Below are 22,579 nucleotides of genomic sequence, written 5' to 3' on the forward strand. Positions count from 1 at the left end.
GATATAAAGCAGGCTCATCTGTATATATATATATATATATTTACTATGCTAAAGCCCTTGAGTATATTTCTTCTTCTGCATGTGTGAGTGCTTCAAAGCATTGAGTGCTGCATGGGTAATGTGAGAATATACAAAGAACTGGTGCGAGAAAACACAGCACATCATAGCATAGCATAGCACAGCACAGCACAGCACAGCACAGCACAGCACAGCACAGCACAGCACAACACACCACAACACAGCACAGCCAAACATAACAAAGCATTTTGCTGTTTTAATGTTAAATGAACCCATTGAGCTGTCAGTGGAACTCCAACGTGCATCCTGTACTCCAGACTATCAGGGTGCTGGACAGGAACCCATTGCTGTCAGTTTCATTGCTCTTCTTCCCACATCTTCCCATTAGAATGTATGATTCATCACCGGACCCAAAATTCAAGAGGAAACATTGCAAAGGGGGTTTCCTTTAAGAGAAGCATTGAATTGAGAAAAGTGCTGAATAATATTACGCATTAAAGAGAAAGTGATTGCGATTTAGAAAACTGCAAACAAATGCAGCAACAATACAATACGTACTTTGAAAAGTTGATTTGACTGTAGTATAGCAGAATTACCACTAGAGGGTGCCAATGTGTTGGGCTAGTCAAGGTTTAAAATGGAGAGCATTGTACAGTTAACTAGGCCCTAGGGGACGGGGACGGTATTGCATTGCCCCTTGTGGATGGTTACTATTAATGCCATCAGTGCAATTATTTGATAAGTCCCACTTTTTTAAACAGAACATCGTGTCTGTCTCACACTCAGTCTGTGCTCTCTATGGATCTGCACCTTCCCTTGTATTTACTGAAGCTGTAAAGTTGTAGAAACTAAAACAATTCATTAAAAAAAAATGCTTTATTGTTATTTTTGTGTCTTCTTCTTTGGCGTTTAGCTATTTTTAACTGATACGTTTCTTTTGAATTTTAACCACACACAATATTAATACAGCAGTGTGGAGTAGTGGTCAGGGCTCTGGACTCTTGACCGGAGGGTGGTGGGTTCAATCCCAGGTGGGGGACACTGCTGCTGTACCCTTGAGCAAGGTACTTTACCTAGATTGCTCCAGTAAAAACCCAATTGTATAAATGGGTAATTGTATGTAAAAATAATGTGATATCTTATAACAATTGTAAGTCACCCTGGATACGGGCGTCTGCTAAGAAATAAATAATAATAATGTGAAAGCAACTTTCTGTAACTTATCATTTTTATTTACAGGTTTATGTTTTAGAAGAAGAATAAAAAAATAAATAAAAAAAGTAACTGAAATTATTAGACTTACCGGTATATCGTGAAAATAAAACAAGAATGAACATTGTGTAAAACAAAATTGAACACTGTTCCTGGTGAGGCAGTTTTCCCTGCTACACCAATTTCCTGTCTATCAGGAAGTCCTTCCACTGCCATTTTTGTTAGGTGTTTAAGGTCTTTTCGGCCATCTTTGTTAGTGGCATTGGCCGCCATATTTGGAAAAGTTAATGAAGATATATTTATAAAGGAACTGTGTAACATTATATACTTCCCCACTGATATAATGTAGCGGTCAGTTGGCTATCAAAGACTGATGTGTTAGATGTCCCTTGTATTGTGTAGTGTATTAGTGAGGTATGATTGTGTACATATGGGATTGGGTGGGAGGAGTATAGTTAGATGGAGATTGGGGGGCTAGCATGCTAATTAGCGGAAACCTTAGTTGGCCAAGAGAGAGAGAGAGAGAGAGAGAGAGAGAGAGAGACGTACAGGATGTGCAAGAGCCACTACCATGCCACCTTACTCCCAAGCCAGTCTGATCAGTGGAGTATACGTGGAGCTGCTACTCCCTACCCTTGACTTGTGGGAGAGCGAATCTGCTGGAGGTGCTGACAGCCCGGGCACCTCATCACCTCAGGAAAAAGGGGTGACGGGAAAGGGTCCGTGCAGGGGTGCAAACGCGGGCTAGCAGTTGAACCCCGCCACAGCCGAATTCCACCCAAGCCAATCCTGCGTTGTGGGCCGCACTGGTGACAGGGCCTTCCTGCGTACCCCTGTCCTGACTGAGAGGGTCCCCTGCACAGCTCTGATCGACACCGGCTCCTCCATCACTGTCGTTCACCCTGATGTCCCTCACCAAGCCGGAGGAGACTGGAGAGACCGAGTCCGGCCGACGCCAGTCCAGCTATGAATGATCACAGGAGAGTGAGCCGCCATGGAAGGCAGGGGCCAAATGCGAGTCTCTTAAGCTGGACGGACCTTTCGGCATGAAGATTGACTGCTGTATCCTCGGGTTGGATTTCCTTAGGAGAGCTGGCATCTCTCTTGACCTCCGCCATGGGCACATCACCAGGGGTTGGCACGCTGTCCCCTGCTCTACACTGGGAGGATTGCCTCCAGCTCCACAGCACTGCCAGGCCGCCGTTACCACAAACACCGCCCCTCCCTCAAAGCCCTCGCCTGCCCTAGCTATGTCCCAGAAGACCAGCATGAAGCTGCAATAGCCACCCTGCCTTAGATGAAGCCGGCAGTGGAAGCAGTCTAGTTTCTCAACCGACACCAAGCCTGAAGAAACCAGCTGCACAAATTAACACAGCGCCCCTACCGACTTCCACTCGCCAAACAGTGAGTAGCTGAGGAGATTATCCGGAAGATGAGAGAGGCTAACATCATTGAACCGTCAGACAGCCCCTGCATCTCTCCAGTCGCCCTCGTCCCCAAGAGTGGAGAGATGTGGTTTTGTGTGGATTAATGCCGCCTCAACGAAAGGAAAACTCATACTTCCCTGCCCCAGATAGACGAGTCACTGGACCTGGTCACCAGGTCCTGCTGGTTTAGCTCCTTGGACCTCCACAGTGGGTACTGGTAAGTGGAGCTCTCCCCGCGGTGAGGGAGTGGCCAAGGCCAGCTGACCAACACCAGCTGTGAGGGTTCATTACCGCCGCTTCGTCCTTCTGCGGCCCGACCATGCTTCACTCCAGTGGCTGGTCAACTTTAAAGAGCCCTACGGGCAGCTAGCCTGCTGGCTAGAGCAGCTGGAAGAGTTTGATTTCACCATCCAGCGTAGGGTTGGAGAGAAGCACGTAAACGCCAACGCCAACGCCAACGTCAACGTCAACGTCAACATCAACGCCAATGCGGTGTCCAGACACTCCTGACTGCTAGACAACTGCGTCTACTGCCTGAAAGCCCAAGCAGTGGGTTTTGGACAGACGTCATGTATATCATATCTTATCATATACTGTATCTTGTAGCGATGTCATGAAGGAAAACACAAGGCAAGTTCTCAAGGGCTGAATTAATTTGTATTTCTCGCATTCCAGTCGTGTCCACAGCTGCTGCTTCTTTTCACTGCGACTTGTTAGTGAAATAAAAATGAATTTAGCCCTTGAGAACTTGCCTGGTGTTTTCATTCTTGGCATCGCTACATTGGTGCTAGGAGTGGATGCAGGTACCCCCACACGCAGTCGTCGGACTGTAGCCTGGCAGGGGAGAGTGTAGCGTGCACGGGGGAAGGCAGCAGCAGAGCTGGTAGGTGACATAATCACACATGAAAACATAAGCCCGATACACGCTCCTTACAAGTGAGCCGACTCTTCTGTACAGCGGTATCGGCGCTGTGTTTTCATGCGAGAGATCCTGTATTGCCTCGCCCTGTGTGATGCGCCTGCTTGCGTTAACCGAGAACGCTACAATATTATGAGGTATCTTCATAGTTTTGTCTTCTCTCTCCTTACTTTTGTGCTCTTTATAAATACGTATTTTATTTAATAAAATATAATACAGTATATATATGTATGTGTGTTCTGTGTTGTATCCAGCACTAGAGGCGCTGTTTGTCAATATTTCTGCTTTGGACGACACCGTTGAACGGGCCGTGTTATATTTTCTTCAGTTCGCTCCTTTTTGTCTTCTTTAGATGTTTGTGTTGAATTACCCTTTTTTTATTTTTTTTGTTTTGTTTTGTTTTAAACGTTAAAACAGTTAATTAAAAAAATAAATAATAATAAATAAAGAGTATAAGCAGGTAGCCGGAAGTGATACGCTCCAGTTCCGGTTTAGATTGGTTTGGGGAAACTTAAGGGAAAATAATGGCTGGGATCAGGTGAGTTTGAATTTCAACACATAACGTGAAAAACAACAGCAGCGTATTAGTCGTGTCTGAGAGTTTGCGTGAGACCGCTGCCTCGGTGTTGATTTTATTTCGTTTTGCTGTATCGGTAGTTTTTATTTCAGTGTTACCGGTGTAAAGACTGCCAGTAACGGGAAAATCTGGTTTGTTTCTTTTTTATTATCTAAATTAAGCAATACTGTGTTAGTACTGTTTACATTATGTGAATAATAGAAACTCGGACTCGAAAGAGTATCAGGTTCTTTTCTTAAGAACATTTCGTGAAATTTGGAGTTGTTAACAGGAAAGGGAGTACTTATTAATAACATTGTGTCTCTTTTTAAATATATTTCTAAAGCAGTAATGAGTTTGTGTTTGTTTGTTGTAATATATTAGGCCTAGTAGTATTTTTTGAGTGAGTTGGGAATTTTCTGAAACGCTGTAAGTATAGTAACAGGACATAATATATTACTAGCCGTGTTAATATGTAACTTAGTGTAATTACTAGCCGTGTGAAATAGAGAAGTCGTTCACCGCTCACTGTGTGTTTATTAAATATTCATGTTTGGGGCTGTGTTAATTTGAGGTGCTTAATGTTTGTTTATCCAATGAAAGAAGGATGCCGGTGTGATAGATTTTCAGATCCGTGCTTGTACGTCATCTGGCAGCCCCTCACAGTTTCAAGGAAACAGAAACTTAACAGAATGCAATTCTTCTCATTTCCGGTGTGCTGCTTATATTGGAGAGGGAAGGGGCTGCTTGTGTTAAGAAGGCGTACAAGAGTATCCATTGGAGTTGTAGGATTAACCTATATCCTGTGGTCTATATGTCCATGGTTTTATAGGTACACATGTGAAATCTCCTCCACTTCTAAGGTTAATGGAGGTGTGGAGTGCAGTCTCACTCTCTCCCTCTCTCTCTCTCAGGTGTCGCCCGTGTCAGTGAGCCCTCGGTATCCGCGATGCAGGGGGATTTGGAGAATGGGGTTCTGGAGCGCAGCCTCCCCGCGATTGTTTCCTTGTCCCACTCCCAGTCCCTCTCTCTCCCCTCCCAGTACTTCGGCCCGGGGGAGCGCAGGACCATCTCCGACGTACGCCGCACTTTCTGTCTCTTCGTCACATTTGACCTGCTCTTTGTCTCGCTGCTCTGGATCATCGAACTCAACGTGAGTCTGCCTGCCTCGCTGTCTGCCTGCCTGCCTCTCCTGTCTGTCTGCCTGCCTCTCCTGTCTCTGTCTGTCTGTCTGTCTCTCTGTCTACCTACCTGCCTGCCTGCCTTTGGGTAGTGCTGTTTGTGAGGTTGAGTGTGTCTGTCTCTGACTGAGATGCAGAGTATGTGAGAGAAACCCATAGGAGTGTTTGAAAGAGTCATCCCATTGGGCAGCTTACCAGATAAGTTCATTCATTTAACTTATCACACAGGGATTTGACTTGATGTCATTCTGCGGTGCTGTGCAGTGCTATGTGGGGGCTGTGCCACTCCTGTGCAGTTCCTGTATCCCTGGTGAGGTAGCTGCTACATGGCCTCTGCTGAGTCTCTCCCACACTTCACTCTGCAGCTTTTCCCATTCTCTTCCAGGTCAGGAACAGCATCTGGGACAGCCTGGATGTGGAGGTTGTTCACTACAATTTCAAGACGTCCTTCTTCGATATATTTGTAAGTTTGCCATCATTGTGATGAATGAAGCCATGCAGTTATAACTGCGTGCTAACGCTGTATAGGTAAGAGTCGCTGGAGGAGCCTTATTTAAAATCGATTTAGAGGAGTATGTTTCAAAGCAGATTGGGTGTCATTTATATTTTATATGCATTAAAACGTAAGTCAAGAACAGACAACTTTTAAAAGTGAAAATCGTCAAAATGACTACTGTGGCGGTTCTAGTGTTAACGTCCTGGCTATTTTCTTCATTTGTCTTTGCCTCCTTCTTACCCCTAGGTGGCAGTGTGTAATAGCTCTCTCTCCGTCTGTGTGTGTCTCTCTCTCAGGCTCTCGCTCTCTTCCGGTTCCTCTTGTTGCAGCTGGGCTATGCCGTTCTGAGGCTGCGGCACTGGTGGGTCATTGCGGTAAGAGAACCTCATACACCCTCCTTCCACGTACAGAGAGCCCCATTGAAACCCATTACAGTGAAAGATCGTGCCTACCGATGGAGTGGTATTCTGTATATAACACCTGCAAGAGCCACAGGTGTATCTGGGGTGGAAATGGTTAACTCTCTGAACACTGCTGGCCTGTGTGGATTGCTCTTGAGTTTAGTTTTACTAACTTGTGCATTGCATGCTTTCTCTCTCTCGTTTCAAGATCACCACACTGGTAACCAGTTCCTTCCTCATTGCCAAAGTCATCATTTCCAATGTAAGTCACAATTTATGCAGACTCTGTCTCCCTGACTCACTCACACACACACACATACAAGCACATTGTCTTTTGATTTCTCTACTAATATTTGTTTGTTTTTGTATTTGATTCAGTTTACTACAACTTTTTCATGTTCATGTTTAATACACTCAGGTGTGCAATTTTTGAAAAAAAACTTCTTGTCCAGGGGACAAAATGCTAGAAAAATGTACTTTTCCGTCTTAAAAATCTGCTTGCCCCCCTCCCCGTCGCACAAAACATACAAAGTAGAATATAACTTGTAGGATTTTGGTTTTATTTAACAGTGAACACAATCAAGCCTTGGTTAACTAACTTCTTCAAGATACACAAAAGGTTCCTTCTGACCTCAACAAATGTATAGCATACTTTAAGGAACTGTTCCTTTTCAGTGCAGTTTGGAACACGCTTGTAAATTTAAAGTAACATACTAAGAGTACAGCTATAATAAGCAATACTTGGAGTTATTCAAATATAAAAATAGCTTCTGCCTGTTTTTTTTTTCCACACTTTCTTGAAGCTGAATTCAACTCCTCACGTACAGGTGTTCTATTTTGTTGCATCACAGATACGAAATCATTGCCAGCTATTAATTCTGTTTTGTGGAATTCTGTTTTTTCTTGACGTTCTTCCAGTTTTGTATCTGCTGAACCCTGGATTTTTACAGGACTTGTATAAACTGTTAAGTTTCTCTGCTTTTTACTGTTCTACCAAAATGCACACAATATTTACAGTACGCTCCATCAAATTCTACAAAGACAAAATGTTTTTTTTTTTCTATTGTATACTTATGCTAGGTTAGCAACATTTAATATCAAAATAAATAAAATCATTACAATTTTTTGCCAGGGAAAGTTTTTTGAAATACTTCTAAACATTAAACCTAGATTGCTGCATTTAAGTGCCAGGTTCATGTAATTAGAAAGCAGCCTCACTTATTTGCTAATTTACAAAAAACATAGATAGTACCTTAAGTTTAAAAGATTAGTCTGTGCATTGCCAGAGGCTCAGGCAGCCATTTCTAGGTTTCATTGTAACCAATAGAAGATCAGCTTTTTCCACAGTTAGCCAATCGGAAGTGATAGGGGTGGGACTGTAAGCACTTCTTAAAATGTTTGTGTGTTAAATGTACAAAAAACAGGTTAGAACATTTGGATCAGCTATTATTACCATTTAAATATGGCTGTGTTAATCACATTTGGGACTAAATTAAAAGGTTAACTTGGCACCACACTGCGAAGATAAAATAGTAAAAAATTAAACAGACCTGGTCCAGGAAATCAAACAGATTGTGAAACGCATAATCCAGAAGCTTGTTTATTTTATTTTTGAATGGCATTAACCCAACCTAAGAGATTACTGTGCTTTTAATTGCTGAACACATTACTATAGTTTTGTATGGTACTTTTTAAATAAAAATGTGAGTACGATAGTAAAACCAAAAATGTAACAATTTTTATATTTCGAACCAGGACAAAAAAATCAGGGCAGCACTTCGGCAAATCTGTATGCGCCATAGAAAACTTTTTGTGTGTGTGTGTTTCATGTCAGAAGTGATGACGCCTATTGTAATTATGCTGTGAATACGAAGTCATTACAAGCGACCACGTCGGCATGACCAGCCCCTATGCATTTGCATTTATTTAGAACAGTAATTTATGTATTCTGATTGGTCCAAATCAATATGCGTACTAAATAATTGAAAACCGGATTGAGCCAGATGGCCTTCCATACACACACAAACATTTTATATATATATATTATATATAAATAAAATACATGGATGAAAGCTATATTTGCATCCTGAGCCATTCGAAAAAGGCATAATACCACAGTAGTGACGTCAAAAAGTGGTAATTCCTCTAGAGGAAAATATACTTGAACTTTGACCCATTCGACTCCTCGAGACAATCGCTTTCAATTCAAACACAAAATGTCTTGTTTTTAATCACTTAACAACCACTGTACAGAAATGTTCATCAATGATCAACAAAATGAGAATACGTAAATAAAAAAAAATGATGTAAAGCTGGTTTATTCGTATCTCAGAGAAACTGTAGAGGAACGAGAAATTAAAACAAAGTAAAGGCAATCATCCAAATAAAGCTGAAGCTCTAACAGATAACGACAAAGAATGTCTGTACTGAAGAACTGCGTTTATATAAAAAAAAAAAAAAAAAAACCTGCTGAACCTCGTCTTCTTTAATATTAGCATCACACAAGTATCCATGTATTATAAAAAATAACAGATGGGCCTCTTCAGTGAGATACAGGAAAACAATTCCATCTCGGGTTTCTGTGACAGTTTATAAACTCGACCTTCGGTCTCGTAATTTATGACATCACAGAAACCCTAGATGAAATTATTTTCCTGTAACTCCCTGAAGCCCATCTATATATATACACACACACACACACACACAGACTGGTTTGACTCCGCGCTCGCAGGTATTACAGATGCTCTTCTCTTTCAGCTGCTCTCCAAGAATGCCTTAGGCTATGTGCTGCCCATCACCTCCTTCGTGATCGCCTGGCTGGAGACCTGGTTCCTCGACTTCAAGGTGTTAACGCAAGAGGCTGAGGATGAGCGCCGTGAGTATGCTCTGTGTGTGTGTGTGTGTGCGATTGACTGCTATTGTTACTTCATGTCTCATATTGGCAACCCCAGTATCTGACCTCCCCCCCTCCCCCCCCAGTGTACCTGGCAGCTCTTCAAGCCGCAGCAGAGCGAGCACCCCTCATCCTCTGCCCCAGCGTGCTGTCCGAGGGGCAGTTCTACTCGCCACCGGAGTCCCTGGCAGGTAAGGCAGCACAAGACCCTCTATTGCAGAGCGACCCGACCCGGCCCGACTTGCTGTGTGATTTCACCCACTGTTTATGTTCGTCTGCAGGATCGGAGGATGAGCTGGACGAGGAGGGGAATGGGCGGAAAGCTGTGACATCACAGGTGAGGGGTCACAGGAGGTCACAGGACTCCCATTTCAGGTTTGAGCCTCTGCAGTTTGAGTCTGCCGGTTTCACTACGAGCTTCATCAGACTCTGTTGTGACCTAACAAGTCAACTTGCTGACTGTCTTAAACATCTCTTTAACAGGAGTAGCTTTTCCATCCCTTGTGCGTCGGTGTCCGATGCGTCTCACTGTTTGTGTGTGTCTCTCTCTGTGCATGTGTGTGTCTACTGATCTGTAATAATGCTGCTCGTGTTCCAGGAGAGGGAGTTTGTGCGGCTGGGCAAGGAAGCGATGGCTGTTGTCGATCAGATCCTGGCTCAGGAGGAAAACTGGAAGTTTGAGAAAAACAATGTGAGTCGACACTGCTGTGCAGTACAGTATGTTGTTGAATGTGTCCCTCACTCTCTGACCTGTGTAGCTGGGAGGGGAGGCTTTATTACTGTCGGTGATTTGCAATGATTGTTCTGTGCGTATTTTCTAATGTATAAACAAAGGTAAGTCAATATTATAGCAGTGAGCTCTGTGCTCCACTGCAGTGCAGTCCTGGGCTGCAGATGACTGTGTGTGTTTAATACCTGCAGGTGCTGGGGGACACTGTGTACACGCTGGAGATCCCATACCACGGCAAGACCTTCATCCTCAAGGTACTGCGGCTGCCTGTCTGTACTGTTCAGTTCTCTCTGTCTCTGTGTGCCTCTCCTCTGTCTGTCTGTCTGTCTGTCTGTCTGTCTGTCTGTCTCTCTCTCTCTCTCTCTCTCTCTCTCTCCTCTGTCTGTCTGTCTGTCTGTGTATCTTTTGAAGCAGCTCATGCTGTGTTTGTCTCCCAGGCCTTCATGCAGTGCCCTGCAGAGCTGGTGTATCAGGAAGTGATTCTACAGCCAGAGAAGATGGTGCAGTGGAACAGAACCATTGCGGCCTGCCAGGTAAGGTGCAGGTCCGGGGCTCTATGTCCAGGCAGCACAGCGACGCAGGTCTGGGGCTCTGTGTCCAGGCAGCACAGCGACGCAGGTCTGGGGCTCTGTGTCCAGGCAGCACAGCGACGCAGGTCTGGGGCTCTGTGTCCAGGCAGCACAGCGACGCAGGTCCGGGGCTCTGTGTCCAGGCAGCACAGCGACGCAGGTCCGGGGCTCTGTGTCCAGGCAGCACAGTGACGCAGGTCCAGGGCTCTGTGTCCAGGCAGCACAGCGACGCAGGTCTGGGGCTCTGTGTCCAGGCAGCACAGCAACGCAGGTCCAAGGCTCTGTATAGCTGTGCTCAGAATGCTGTTGCTCGGCTGCCTTCGCCCCCTGCCCCCCTGCCCCAGGTAGCTGTGTTCAGTATCGTGAGGCAGGGTGCTGTGTAGCTGTGGCTCCCCTAACTCGTGTCACCCCTCCGTTCCCCAGGTCCTGCAGCGTGTCGATGACAACACCCTGGTCTCCTATGATGTGTCCTCGGGAGCCGCAGGTGGTGTCGTCTCTCCCAGGTAAACTCTGCGTGCAAAACAAGAAGAGACTTGCTGAGTTACCCTACAGTGCAGTGCCAGTGTTAATCGCTCTGTTTCTCGCAGGGACTTTGTGAATGTGCGTCGGGTGGAGAGGAGGCGGGACCGCTACATCTCCTCAGGCATCGCAACCAATCACGAGGCAAAGCCTTTGCACAGCCGCTATGTCAGGTGAGAGCCTTTCCGCTGTAGTGTGTCTGCTGGATTCCCTGCCAGTGCGCCATGCCTCACTCCTCTCTCTCTCTCAGGGGTGAGAACGGCCCAGGCGGGTTTGTGGTTCTGAAGTCCAGCAGCAACCCAACCGTATGCACCTTCATCTGGATCCTCAACACTGACCTCAAGGTCTGTCTCTGTCAGTCTGCCTCTGTCTTGTAACTGTGCCAGCCAGTGATTTGCAATTGTTAGCAGTTTAGTGGATTGGCTGAAAATTAGACATCCAGTCCACTCCAGGTTAACTGCATTTACTTTTTCAATCCTACAGTAATAGCTGTCCAACATGCCAACTAGAATAAAATTAAAGTTATTCCTGAAAACACAGGTTCCAAAACCCTGTTTTTTTTTCTCTCTCTCGCGCTCTCTCTCTCCTTCAGGGTCGTTTGCCACGGTACCTCATTCACCAGAGCCTGGCTGCCACCATGTTTGAGTTTGTATCTCACCTGCGACAGCGGATCAGTGAGGTCTGCCCAGCACTGCGCTAGACCGGCTGCTTCCCTGCCTGCCTGCCTGTCTGTCTGCTCCGTCACATTCCACAGGACAGAGTGCCCATACAGGCTGGTGGGACATACGTCTACTAACTTTTTTCTCTATCATTATAATGGACTGGATGGGGGCAACAAACCTCTTCAGTCCTGAGTCCTCCTTGGATCAACTCCTTTTTTTTTTTTTTTTTTTTTTTTTCTCTCCCTCTCTCTCTCATTGGGATTCTGCCTCGGACCCCGAGGGATTCCTTCCCCTAGAAAGGACTGTTGATTTTCCACAGTGGCCATTTTAACAAGCTGCACTACACACACACACACACACACACACTGATGGGTTTTATCAGATCAGCTGACCAGGTGTGGCCTGGCTGCACTGTGCCTTTCTGAATGTATTACTGTGAAGAGGTCCCACCTCCTTGCTCAGTTCTGCAGCGCTGTCGACAGGCGATTCAGATTGCACCGCTGCATTTTACAAACTGTACCATGCCCTCTGAGAAATAATGCTGCTGCTGCTGCTACAACCCTTTACGATCAGTCCTATGGTATCACAAGCTCTTAACTTCTAATGAGGTTTGTAAATGGCATACACACACACAGTGCCACTGGTGGACAAAGGTGGGACCTGCCTCTTATTTGTTTGGGATTTTCATCTGGGACACAGTCATTGTAGTTGCAGCGTTGCTTTCCTGCACGTTTGGATTGTTTGGGCTAGTTGGATTATGGAATAAGTCCCTATCCTGGAATATTCCTGGGCCTTGATCTGGGAACACTCATCTGTAAAATATGTGGCTGTGATCAGGACAGTACAATTGCCTACAGAAGATGAACTCTGAACTCTGTGTGTGAGGGTTTGAACTCTCTGAATTTTTCTGCCTTCCTTGTGCTGGGTTCAGACCCACCCCCACACCACTGAGAGTCTAGCGGGCTTTTTGCATTGTGTATAGATCTCCTGTCAATCAGCACTGGATAGTCAAAGATCAATATAGTTACTCTTGCCTCATCAATCAGGTGCTGAAATCTAAAGTGATAAAATGGGCTTTACTGATTAACAACCTGTGTTTAATTACAATTTGTTTTCTATTAATGATACTTGTTACTGTACATGGCCCTGAAGTTTTTGCTGTGCTTGTCTGGGCAGTTTTTATTCCAGGCAGGAGTCTGAGTGCTTCACTGGGGATAGGTGCTGGCTATAACTGCAAGTACTGGAACAGTCTGAATGGCTAAACCTCCTGAACATTTCATACTCAGTAAAGAAGTCTGGATGAGGTTCTTTAGGCTGTAGGGCTGGTTCCACAGACCCCGGTCCAGCACGAGTGTTTTAAGACTTGTGTTTCATATATCATGAAGTGTTCTCTTTAGCCAATCAGCAGCCAGACACCAGGATCCCAAGCATTGCCTCGCTGAGATTCTTACAAAGAGACCCTTTGATTTGATTTCATTAAGCTAATACTGATCAATCATACAGAACAAACAGTCTTTGGAGGGTGCTGCTTTTGGTGTCAAACTGAGTTTCAGAACAGGAACCAATGTATTTGTATTTGCATTTACATCCGTTTTAATAATTAAATATACTGTGGTTTCACGTTTTCTTTCCCATTACTGTTTATAAAACTTTTATACCATGTTTGACTTGCTGTGGTCCTGTTGGTTTTTAATATAGTATTTTAAACCTTCCAGGAGGTTTTAAACAAGAAAATGATTTAATATGTGCATCAGTGCTGTTCTTGGATGAAGAGACTTACAAGGCAGGAGCAGGTAAATTCATTGCTGTTTTAGTTTCCTGGGTTTTGTTAATCTCAGGGAAGATGACGATGATTCACTCATCTCTAGTCAGGGACGGTCAATAAAAGGCCTAGTAACAAGAGAAACACTTCAGAGAAGCTGCTCTGGGGCCTGTCCTGTTCTCATTCGCTGTCCCGCTCAGAGAAGCTGTGCTGTTCTTAGTCCCGGTCGGTACAAAGGCAATCATTGTGGCTCTTCAGCCCCCAGCTCTAGCGGGAGCAGGAATAGCTTCAGCCAGCCCTCCCCCGGCTCGCCGCGTTCAGGACACAATGCCCAGATTCAGAAGAGCACCCTTGGGGTGCAACAGCACCGAGTTAAGGGGGAGCCCTGGCAAGCGCACGCAATGCTGCTGAGTAACCCTTTACACACTGCACCCCTTACAGCAAGGATCGGACAGATCTTCAGAACTGCTTCTCTGATGTTCTTAAAAGGATTTTTCATGCACCGTGGGGAAATTGACACTTTATATTGGTAGTTGTTACGCTGCATGCTTTTTCATGGTACGTTTTAGTGTGTTGCCAATATACTTTGCTTTTAGGCATGAAACAAGCGTGCGTTGCTTTGTATCATTTATTCAAAGTTGTGCTTGCCATCTGGGTGAAACCCTTTAAAAACTCTCCTCTCCTGGGTACCGACATTCTGAATTGCATTCTATAAGAAAAACATGACCGCCCCTAGTAAAAAAAATCCAATTTCACATTTCACACGGTGTCGCTAAATGATTTTTGAAGACTAAAAACCCATTAGAGAAAAGAAAAATCCTCAGAGCTTGTTATCCCCTCGCATTTCATAATTTCCATAATATAATCTGCATGTCTGCTGTGCAGTGGCTGTGATCTGTATGGAACATCAAGGATGCAATAGAGTGTGAAAGCCATGCACTGCCCCTCCAGGCTGCACATATAAGTTTACTATTGAAGTAGATGCTGCAAAAAAAAAAAAAAATGTTGTGCTGTGTGGAAATGCTGCCTCAACCAGGAAGCTTCCATAACCTCAACCCACACCCCAGTTGGCCACTTCAGGAGCCCTTGGATAGATAATGTGGCCACTAAGCAAATAATGGTTCCCCCATAAGCTACAGTGACTGGATGCAGCCTATGGGGCTGCAGGACAGAGCGCTCCTGCAGACTGTATCTCTGTGTGGCTCAGTAGCTGCAGGGGAGGGGAGCACACATTTCACATGACTGCACCATTGGCTGACTTGCTAACTTACTTAACACAGGAGTGTCTGTGTCGCCACGTGCTCGTGTCAGTGTGTCTCTGCCTCTCCAGTGCCACGGCAGCTCTCCGAGCTTAGACCCATCTTACCCCCAGTTTGGGACCAGTCGAACTCCATTCTCACTGCGCTGACGGGACAGGATCATCGGGATGGGGGCCAGCCTCAGGCACTTCTTTGTCCGATCTTGTTGCTTCTGCTGTGAAGACAATGAGCCGGAAGAGAAGAGTCCCATACTCAGGTATTTATCAATAGGATCTGTATGGGTTTTTATTAATTAATCTGAGAGAGAGAGACAGAGGAAAGGAAGTCTAAAGAATTCAATAGAGCCACACTCCCTTTCCTTGCCGGCTGCTGGGTCTCCCTTGTAAAAGAGATTTTACCACAAATCACTGCTGCTAAAGCTCTTTGTTTCTCGTCGTCTCTCCTGCTGTGTCTCTGTCTGTCTCTCTCATGGTGTTTGCCTCTCACACCCTCTCTCACATTGTCTGTGTTTCTCACTTGTCTGTCTGTCTGTCTCTCTCACTGTGTTTGTCTTACACCCTCTCGCATTGTTTGTCTCTCACACCCTCTCTGTGTCTCTCACATTTACTGTTTCACTTGTCTTTCTGTCTCTGTGTTTGTCTCTCACCCCCTCTCTGTCTCTCATACCCTCTCGCATCATCTCTCTCTCCTCACTGTTTGTTTCTCATACCCTCTGTCTGTGTGTCTCTCATACCCTGTCTCTGTCTGTGTCTCTCACAATGAGAGTGTATCTCATAGTGTCTGTTTCTCTCACACCTTCTTTCTCTCAGCGAGACTCTGCAGTATTTCAACCGGGAAGCGAAGCGCCGGCGAGCCGAGGAGACGAACCTCTGGAGCGAGCCTCTGGATAAATCTCACATGGAGCGCGATGACGACCGTGACCTCTACAACCTGCTGCAGCGCCGGGCCAAGACACGCCGTGGATCCCAGGTCAGAGTCAAGACCAGAGCCTGAACTCGCAGACAGCTCTGTCATTTACTGGCTGTCACCTCTCATTCAGGACGAACGGCACTGATGCAATACCACAGCTGTCCACAGCATGGCACTGTCAGCTTACTGCAGCTGACAATGCTCTGTAGGAACAGCATGTGGAAATGGTTTCTTTAAAAGTGTTTTAATCCAATTTAGGTTTGCATGTAATTTTAAATAATGATAACAAGAGCAGCACAGTTCAACATAATTATAGTGTTAACAGTTTTTGTAAACTACAAGGCACTGCTAATTTACGGGGACCAAACCTAAATGGAGACGGAAGGGCATTTTATTTTAAATAATGGTTTAAAAATCAAAAGATGTTATCAAAATGAACAGTGTTTTAATTTACAAACAATTAGTTTTGAACCTTAAATAGACAGATTAATGCTAACAGTTACAACACCACTTAATAGAAGAAAAAACAAAAAAAAACAATTTGCTTTCATGTTTTTTACGAGTTTTGTCCAGTAGTTCGGCTTAGATTTTGGTGTCTGGTGTCAGAGCTCTAGTTCATGTAATTAGAGTTACCAGATTTGCAAAGTAAAAAACTGGGGCTGCTCCCCCAGTGAACTCACAACAGCGAGCCCTACTGGCCAGACACCGAGCACATTCAGAGTGGATAAAAGCAGGGCTGGTCTCTGTTCTCCGGGATCTGTAGCCCGCCCACCTCTGCTCGGGATTGACTTCAGGCTTGTGAGATTGGAGGCCGCACACACGCCCTCAGAACGTCTGTGCTGTGTGGGGACTCGCTGCGGTGAGGTGAAAAAACATAACTGGACATTCCAAATTGGGGGGGTGGGGGGAAATAAATAAAAATAACTGGTCACTCCTAAATTAAAAAAAAATAGTGTTTATAATAACACAATAACAGTTAAACATTAAACATTGGGTGTATTGCAGATCATAAGTCATTGTATTCTTCATGTTGTCCTCTTAAAAGATGTTCAATGTACAAAAAGCCAGATTTTAAAAAACAGATCAGCTACTATTAGCATTACCATTTAAATGTGATAAACACATAATCAGAATGATTATACAAATAATCCATAAGATGTATTTTATTTTTGAATGGTGCGAACACAACTTGTTAGGCCTACTCTGCTATTCTCTTGCTGAGCACACAATGCAGTTTTGTAAATCAATTGCGATCTGATGGGTGTTTTCCTATTGTCAAACAGAGGTACATTTACCATTAATTATACATTTATACAGTCGATTTCTCTAAAAAGAAAAAACAATTCACGACGAACAAGACAAAATGAGAAGTCCACAAGACCCAATTGCATATGATAAGTATTTGCATACTATTTTCTCAATGGTGGAAAAATATGATAAATTACATTAAAATTGACGTAAAAGACTGGAAAAAATGATCAATTAAAGAGATGTGAAAGACCGAAAACAGCATAACGTACCAGATTTGAATTGGCGCTTCCCTGCTTTCTTAGCGGAAGTTGTTTAGGCAAGCGCAGTGCGGTGTGGACCACTTTTAACCACCTGGCTGAAAATAACACGACACCGTTACTCAGTCAGTGAGCATGGCCAGTGTGCTCCAGGGCTGCTGGGGGAGGTACACAGAACAGTGTGCAGCTGTGACGCTCAGATTGTGAAGCCGCACTGAACCTGCTGGTTATCTGTGTATTGAAGGAAGACTCTGTAGCTGTTACTGTGCGGTGCTGTGTTCCTCTCTCCCTCCAGGGGTACCGGCGGCTCAGTATCGATATCCATGGCAAGAGGCAGGTGCGGCGAGACGTGCAAGAGCGCTGGAAAATGATCCTCGAGAATCTGGGTGAGGGAGTGAGTGTGCAATGAGTGTGCACTGTGCCCCAAGGGAGGGAGTGTGCACTGTGCCCTGAGGGAGGGAGTGAGTGTGCACTGTGCCCCGAGGGAGGGAGGGAGTGTGCACTGTGACCTGAGGGAGGGAGGGAGGGAGTGAGTGTGCACTGTGACCTGAGGGAGGGAGTGTGCACTGTGCCCCGAGGGAGGGAGGGAGGGAGTGTGCACTGTGCACTGTGACCTGAGGGAGGGAGGGAGTGTGCACTGTGACCCGAGGAAGGGAGGGAGTGCGCACTGTGCCCTGAGGGAGGGAGGGAGTGCGCACTGTGCCCCGAGGGAGGGAGTGTGCACTGTGCCCTGTGCCCCGAGGGAGCGAGGGAGGGAGTGTGCACTGTGCCCCGAGGGAGGGAGTGTGCACTGTGCCCCGAGGGTGGGAGGGATGGCGGGTGGGGGTGAGTGTGCACTGTGACTCGGAGAGTGAGTGAGAATGCAGTGAGCTGGACTATACTGTGCACACCGCAGTCTGGCACACACGGGTCTCTCTCTCCCTCTCTCACCAGGGTTCCATGCGGAGGCGGAGTCTCTCCTCACTGTCTCCTCAAACTGCTCCTACGCTAGCCTGCGCCACCCGGCCGCCACGCGCACCCTGCTGAACACACTGCATCACGAGACCTCCGTCTTCGACCGCAAGGACGCCCCGCCCGAGAGATACCTCTTCGTGCTGGTGAATAACATTGTCAATAACTGATACTGTCATCGGCAGCCTGCCTGTAACAGTTAATGCAGATGCTGTCACTGGGAGGGTCAGTGTTCTGTGTGTTATACAGGACTCTCGTTCTGAGAGGTGCGTCTTCATGTTGGTCCAAGGTTGTATTAATAATGCTATTGCTGTGTATTGATACTGGATGAGAGAAGGTGGTTTTACAGACACACTGGGCGTCTGAGGGGCTTCAATCCCTTTCTCTGCTCCGCAGGATCGCTTGTTAATTCTGGACGCTGCTGAAGATTTCGTTGGAAAAGCCAGGCTGTACTACCCAAAAGAGGAGGAGTCACAGGACGAGGTGGAGGCGGAGCCAGAGAACACCACACCCATCCTGGTGGCACAGACCAATCGGCCGATACCTGGGGAGGAAGAGGAGGAGCTAGAGGACGAAAGTGTAGAGATGGACGATGACGTCTTCATGTCCAAATCTATGGAATGATGGACAAGTGGACGTGGGGGGTGGGGGTGCTAGAAAAGAAAGGGAGAGAGAGTACAAATACAGATGTAAAACTCTGGATACAGGCTTAGAGAGGCCTGAGGTTGAGAGTGGGGAGAATGGAAAGGTTTCGTTTTTAATAATCAAGTTACTGAAATTGTAAGCTAGCAAGAGTAAATACCCCAGGAACACAGCATAGCAATCCAGCTATGAATACAGGGACTACTGTATTCATAGCTACTGTGCTTTCTGAAATATCCAGTTAGTCTGAAAACAGTTGGCTCAGAGAATTGTAGTAAGTGTTCTTTATGAAGTGCCTGGGAGCTCAAACTGCTGGATTTATTAAACAACCTTTTAAAAAGAGAGAGTCTTGTGATTGCTTTCAAACCAGCCCCCATCACGTGGAGGGCCGGTCAGTACTATTTCTGTGTCGGCTATCCTACTCAAGCAGCCTTTAGGACTAGAAAGGTTTTGTTTTCACCTGAAGTGTATGTGTGCAGTGCAATGAAACTTCTCACATCACCCCTTTCTTTTCTCTTGTCCTGTCTGCATCCCGTTCCCTTAGTCCCGCCTCTTCTCGCTCCCTATTGGCTTCCATCCTCCCCCAGTTCTTCGTAAAGCCGAAAGCTAAACTTTTTTTTACGCTTGGAGATTCAACATTTACCTAACGGATACCTCTGAAAGATATTGTCGTTCAGCAATTAAAGCTGAAAAAATATATCTGGGTTTTCACAAAATAAATATTTATTTTGCCAGATAAATCTGAAGTGATCTCAATTCACTGCTTAAAGAAAATAAATAAAAGTTAATAAATACATTGTCGAATTCGGCATCATTTCAATCTCCTATTCACTTGAGTATGGTCCTGTGGCTGTAGCACAGAGGCCTCCACATTTCGGATCCTAATCAATCGACTGTTAAACAGTGGTCCTCAAAGCCGTGCCCACGAAGCCAGACCATCGTGCCCAGGTTAACCCGGGTCCCAGCAACCCCACCTCAGGATGTGGGTCAACACGCTGTGACCCAGGTTGAGCAAGACAAAATGCTTCACAAGGTTTCACTTCCGCAAGGAACGTGTCTGTTGATTCTTTTGAACCATATTTCTGTGGATTGAGAAACAGCATGAGCCAGACTGCAGCAGGAATGTAGAAACATTTGCTTTAATCAACATTTGGGCTGACGGTTCAATCCACAGAAGCTGGGATGGAAGCGTCAGTAACAAGCTGCTTCCGGGGCATTGATACGCGCCTTGTGCACTTGTCTTGAGTCTATCACCCATATGGCCGAGCTGGAAGATACATTTGACAGTCGCTTCACAGACATTATGCAGTTTGAGTCAGCTTTCACATTTGTGGATGCACCTTTCCAACACAATGCGAGGGAATTGGTTTCCAGTCTTCAACCGTTTTATTTCAACAAGGCAGCCGTGCAGTAGTTGCTGGAGTTTCAAACGGATCGTCTTTGCAACAGCGCTACAAATCCAGCAACACGAGTGCAGACTTTAGGAACCAATATAAATAAATACCCGTGCTCGGCATCTTCCATAAGGTCGTGTGTTCTCAAGGACATGCTTACGCGTTTTCAGCGATGAGTCAATGTGACAGATGTGACAGACACTGTATTAGCGTCACCATCACATCCTTTCAACCAGATTACAAGCCAACAAACCAAGAACGTCTTCACAAAAAGAAGGCATTTCTTTCTTTCTTGTTGGTCCGGTTTACAGTTTGCACCGCCTTTTCTTTGTAATCGAATAATGCACAGTGCTTCATAAAAAGGAAAAGTCATTATTTCAGCAGCGGTCAAAATCGTTACACCGCGTCCCATGTTTTGTACACCTAACAAGTGTATCCAGGTGATCACACAATTATAGAAATGATTGTTTTAAAACACGTATTTGGCATTATACATCAGCGTGCCCTCAAACAGCCAGGGTGGACACATTTATGCCCGTTTATAAATTACTTTGAGGACCACTGAAAGAAAAAAAACATATGTACTTCTTCAAACAACCACTGGAGGGCAGTAACAGAACATTGACCTTTACACATAAGACAACTGAAATAATTATGACAAGCTTTTAAAGGAATAACTTTTAGCTTTAAAGATGCAGCAGTGTGAAGTAATGGTTAGGGCTCTGGACTCTTGACCGGAGAGTCATGGGTTCAATCCCAGGTGGGGGACACTGCTGCTGTACCCTTGAGCAAGGTACTTTACCTAGATTGCTCCAGTAAAAACCCAACTGTATAAATGGGTAATTGTATGTAAAAATAATGTGATATCTTGAAAATAATAATATAATATGCTGTGTACAGGTTACAGTTTAAAGATGCTGTGTACAGGTTACCCCTAACACACTGCGTTGTGATTGGCACTCATTGTGACTGCCCTTAGGGCTTGAAGCTGCAGTGAAATTCTCAGCACTCACATGCTGGCTTTGTTAGTTGTTAACGCTGGCCACGGTGCCCCTGCAGATCAGGTAGGTCCCAAAGGAACAGGATCCCATTCCAGGCGTCTGAGTCAGACAGGCAGGCAGGCACATCAGATCTGAATCAGCCCTCTGACTCACTCACAAGGAACCCTGGACCTTCAGCAAAGCAACCCCATGCCCAGCACTGAGGAGTCCCGATATATCCTCTTCGGTCATGAGTACTTCATTACATTTTAAGACATTTTAAACTGGTTTGTATGAACTTCATGGAATTTCGAGAAGCTGCCCTGCCCTAACTTTGATAAAATCCTCTACGCATTAGAAAATAGACTTTTGCACACACTGACTGAAGGGGATATATATATATATATATATATATATATATATATATATATATATATATATATATATATATATATATATATATATACATACAGCTCTAGCCAAACGTTTTGTATCACCTAGAATTTTAGGATTGAGACATAATTAAATCATAATGAATTCACTAGATATTACATGTAAAACAACTGCGGTCAAAACACAGCACCGTTACAGACTAAATCAATCTTCCTGATCAGCACAACGCCAATACAGACTTAATGAGATTTATTGTGATCGAGACAACTAGGAGCCAGCTGAGAGCGGGCAGCAAAGCCATGCCTCTTCCATCAGCGAGCGGCAGCGCTTTGGAAGGGACTTGTAACCTGGTAACTCGGGACTGCTTGTGGAAAAACAAACAGCTCAGAAAGAATGATGTGCAGCCAACACCTCGCATCATCACCCCACTATCGAGCTGCGGACAAGCGTTTTGCATCACCTAGAATTTTAGGATTGAGACATAATTTAAAACTATATATATATATGAACATAGATTTTTTATTTAACATCATGTAATCAAATAAACTACAAAATGTTATTGCAGAAGTCTACCGGAAGCCATAATAGTAGTACAGTATTTCATGTTAGATATTGAAATGTCACATTTTTCATTAAGTATATGGAGATTTACAAAGCGGTTTGCAATTCAATGTTAATGTAACATTATTCAGCAGGTTTCATTGGACTTTATGAAGCTAAATTAGTTAATTGCAGTGTGGAGTAGTGGTTAGGGCTCTGGACTCTTGACCGGAAAATCGTGGGTTCAATCCCAGGTGGGGGACACTGCTGCTGTACCCTTGAACAAGGTACTTTACCTAGATTGCTCCAGTAAAAACCCAACTGTATAAATGGGTGATTGTATGTAAAAATACTGTGATATCTTGTAACAATTAACTGGATAAGGGCGTCTGCTAAGAAATAAATAATAATCGATGTGTTTCAGTACAATACAATGGTCAGTGCGCTTCCAGTTACATACCAGGCAGGGCGCTGGGAGCCCGGGAATGGTTTACACTCCTCAGCTGATTCAGCTGTCCTGCGGGAGCAACCTGACTCCTAATCCAGCTGTAATATATATATATAGAGAGAGAGAGAGAGAGAGAAAGAGAGAGATGGGCTTCAGTGAGTTACAGGAAAATCATTTCATCTAGAGTTTCTGTGGCATCATAAGTTACGA

General features: G+C 45.0%; 2 protein-coding genes and 1 pseudogene across 3 annotated transcripts; all 3 read left to right on the forward strand.

Annotated features, from left to right (window-relative positions):
• Window positions 1-3,167, forward strand: part of LOC131701924 (protein phosphatase 1 regulatory subunit 1B-like) — an 11,466-nt pseudogene extending 8,299 nt beyond the window's left edge.
• Window positions 3,168-3,949: 782 nt separating this feature from the next.
• On the forward strand, window positions 3,950-11,820 carry stard3 (StAR-related lipid transfer (START) domain containing 3). 2 transcript variants are annotated; one of them, XM_034056948.3, is made up of 15 exons: window positions 3,950-4,114; window positions 5,047-5,285; window positions 5,699-5,776; window positions 6,106-6,183; window positions 6,419-6,472; window positions 8,968-9,085; window positions 9,190-9,294; window positions 9,385-9,440; window positions 9,702-9,794; window positions 10,025-10,087; window positions 10,271-10,366; window positions 10,826-10,905; window positions 10,990-11,094; window positions 11,172-11,265; window positions 11,514-11,820. In XM_034056948.3, the coding sequence occupies exons 2-15, from the start codon at window positions 5,082-5,084 to the stop codon at window positions 11,619-11,621; spliced, it is 1,332 nt and encodes a 443-aa protein (XP_033912839.2). In that variant the 5' UTR covers window positions 3,950-4,114; window positions 5,047-5,081; the 3' UTR covers window positions 11,622-11,820. The 2 variants fall into 2 exon arrangements, with proteins under 2 accessions (XP_033912839.2, XP_058859025.1); XM_059003042.1 differs by lacking the exon at window positions 3,950-4,114 and adding an exon at window positions 4,121-4,284.
• A 1,543-nt stretch (window positions 11,821-13,363) lies between these two features.
• mreg (melanoregulin) lies at window positions 13,364-18,948 on the forward strand. The gene is made up of 5 exons (XM_034056954.2): window positions 13,364-14,860; window positions 15,414-15,573; window positions 17,317-17,407; window positions 17,955-18,118; window positions 18,369-18,948. Exons 1-5 carry the CDS (start codon window positions 14,772-14,774, stop codon window positions 18,594-18,596), a joined length of 732 nt encoding a protein of 243 aa, XP_033912845.2. The 5' UTR covers window positions 13,364-14,771; the 3' UTR covers window positions 18,597-18,948.
• The last annotated feature ends 3,631 nt before the right edge of the window (window positions 18,949-22,579 follow it).

The sequence above is a fragment of the Acipenser ruthenus genome, chromosome 28 (assembly GCF_902713425.1).
Source record: "Acipenser ruthenus chromosome 28, fAciRut3.2 maternal haplotype, whole genome shotgun sequence".
Lineage (NCBI taxonomy): Eukaryota > Metazoa > Chordata > Actinopteri > Acipenseriformes > Acipenseridae > Acipenser > Acipenser ruthenus.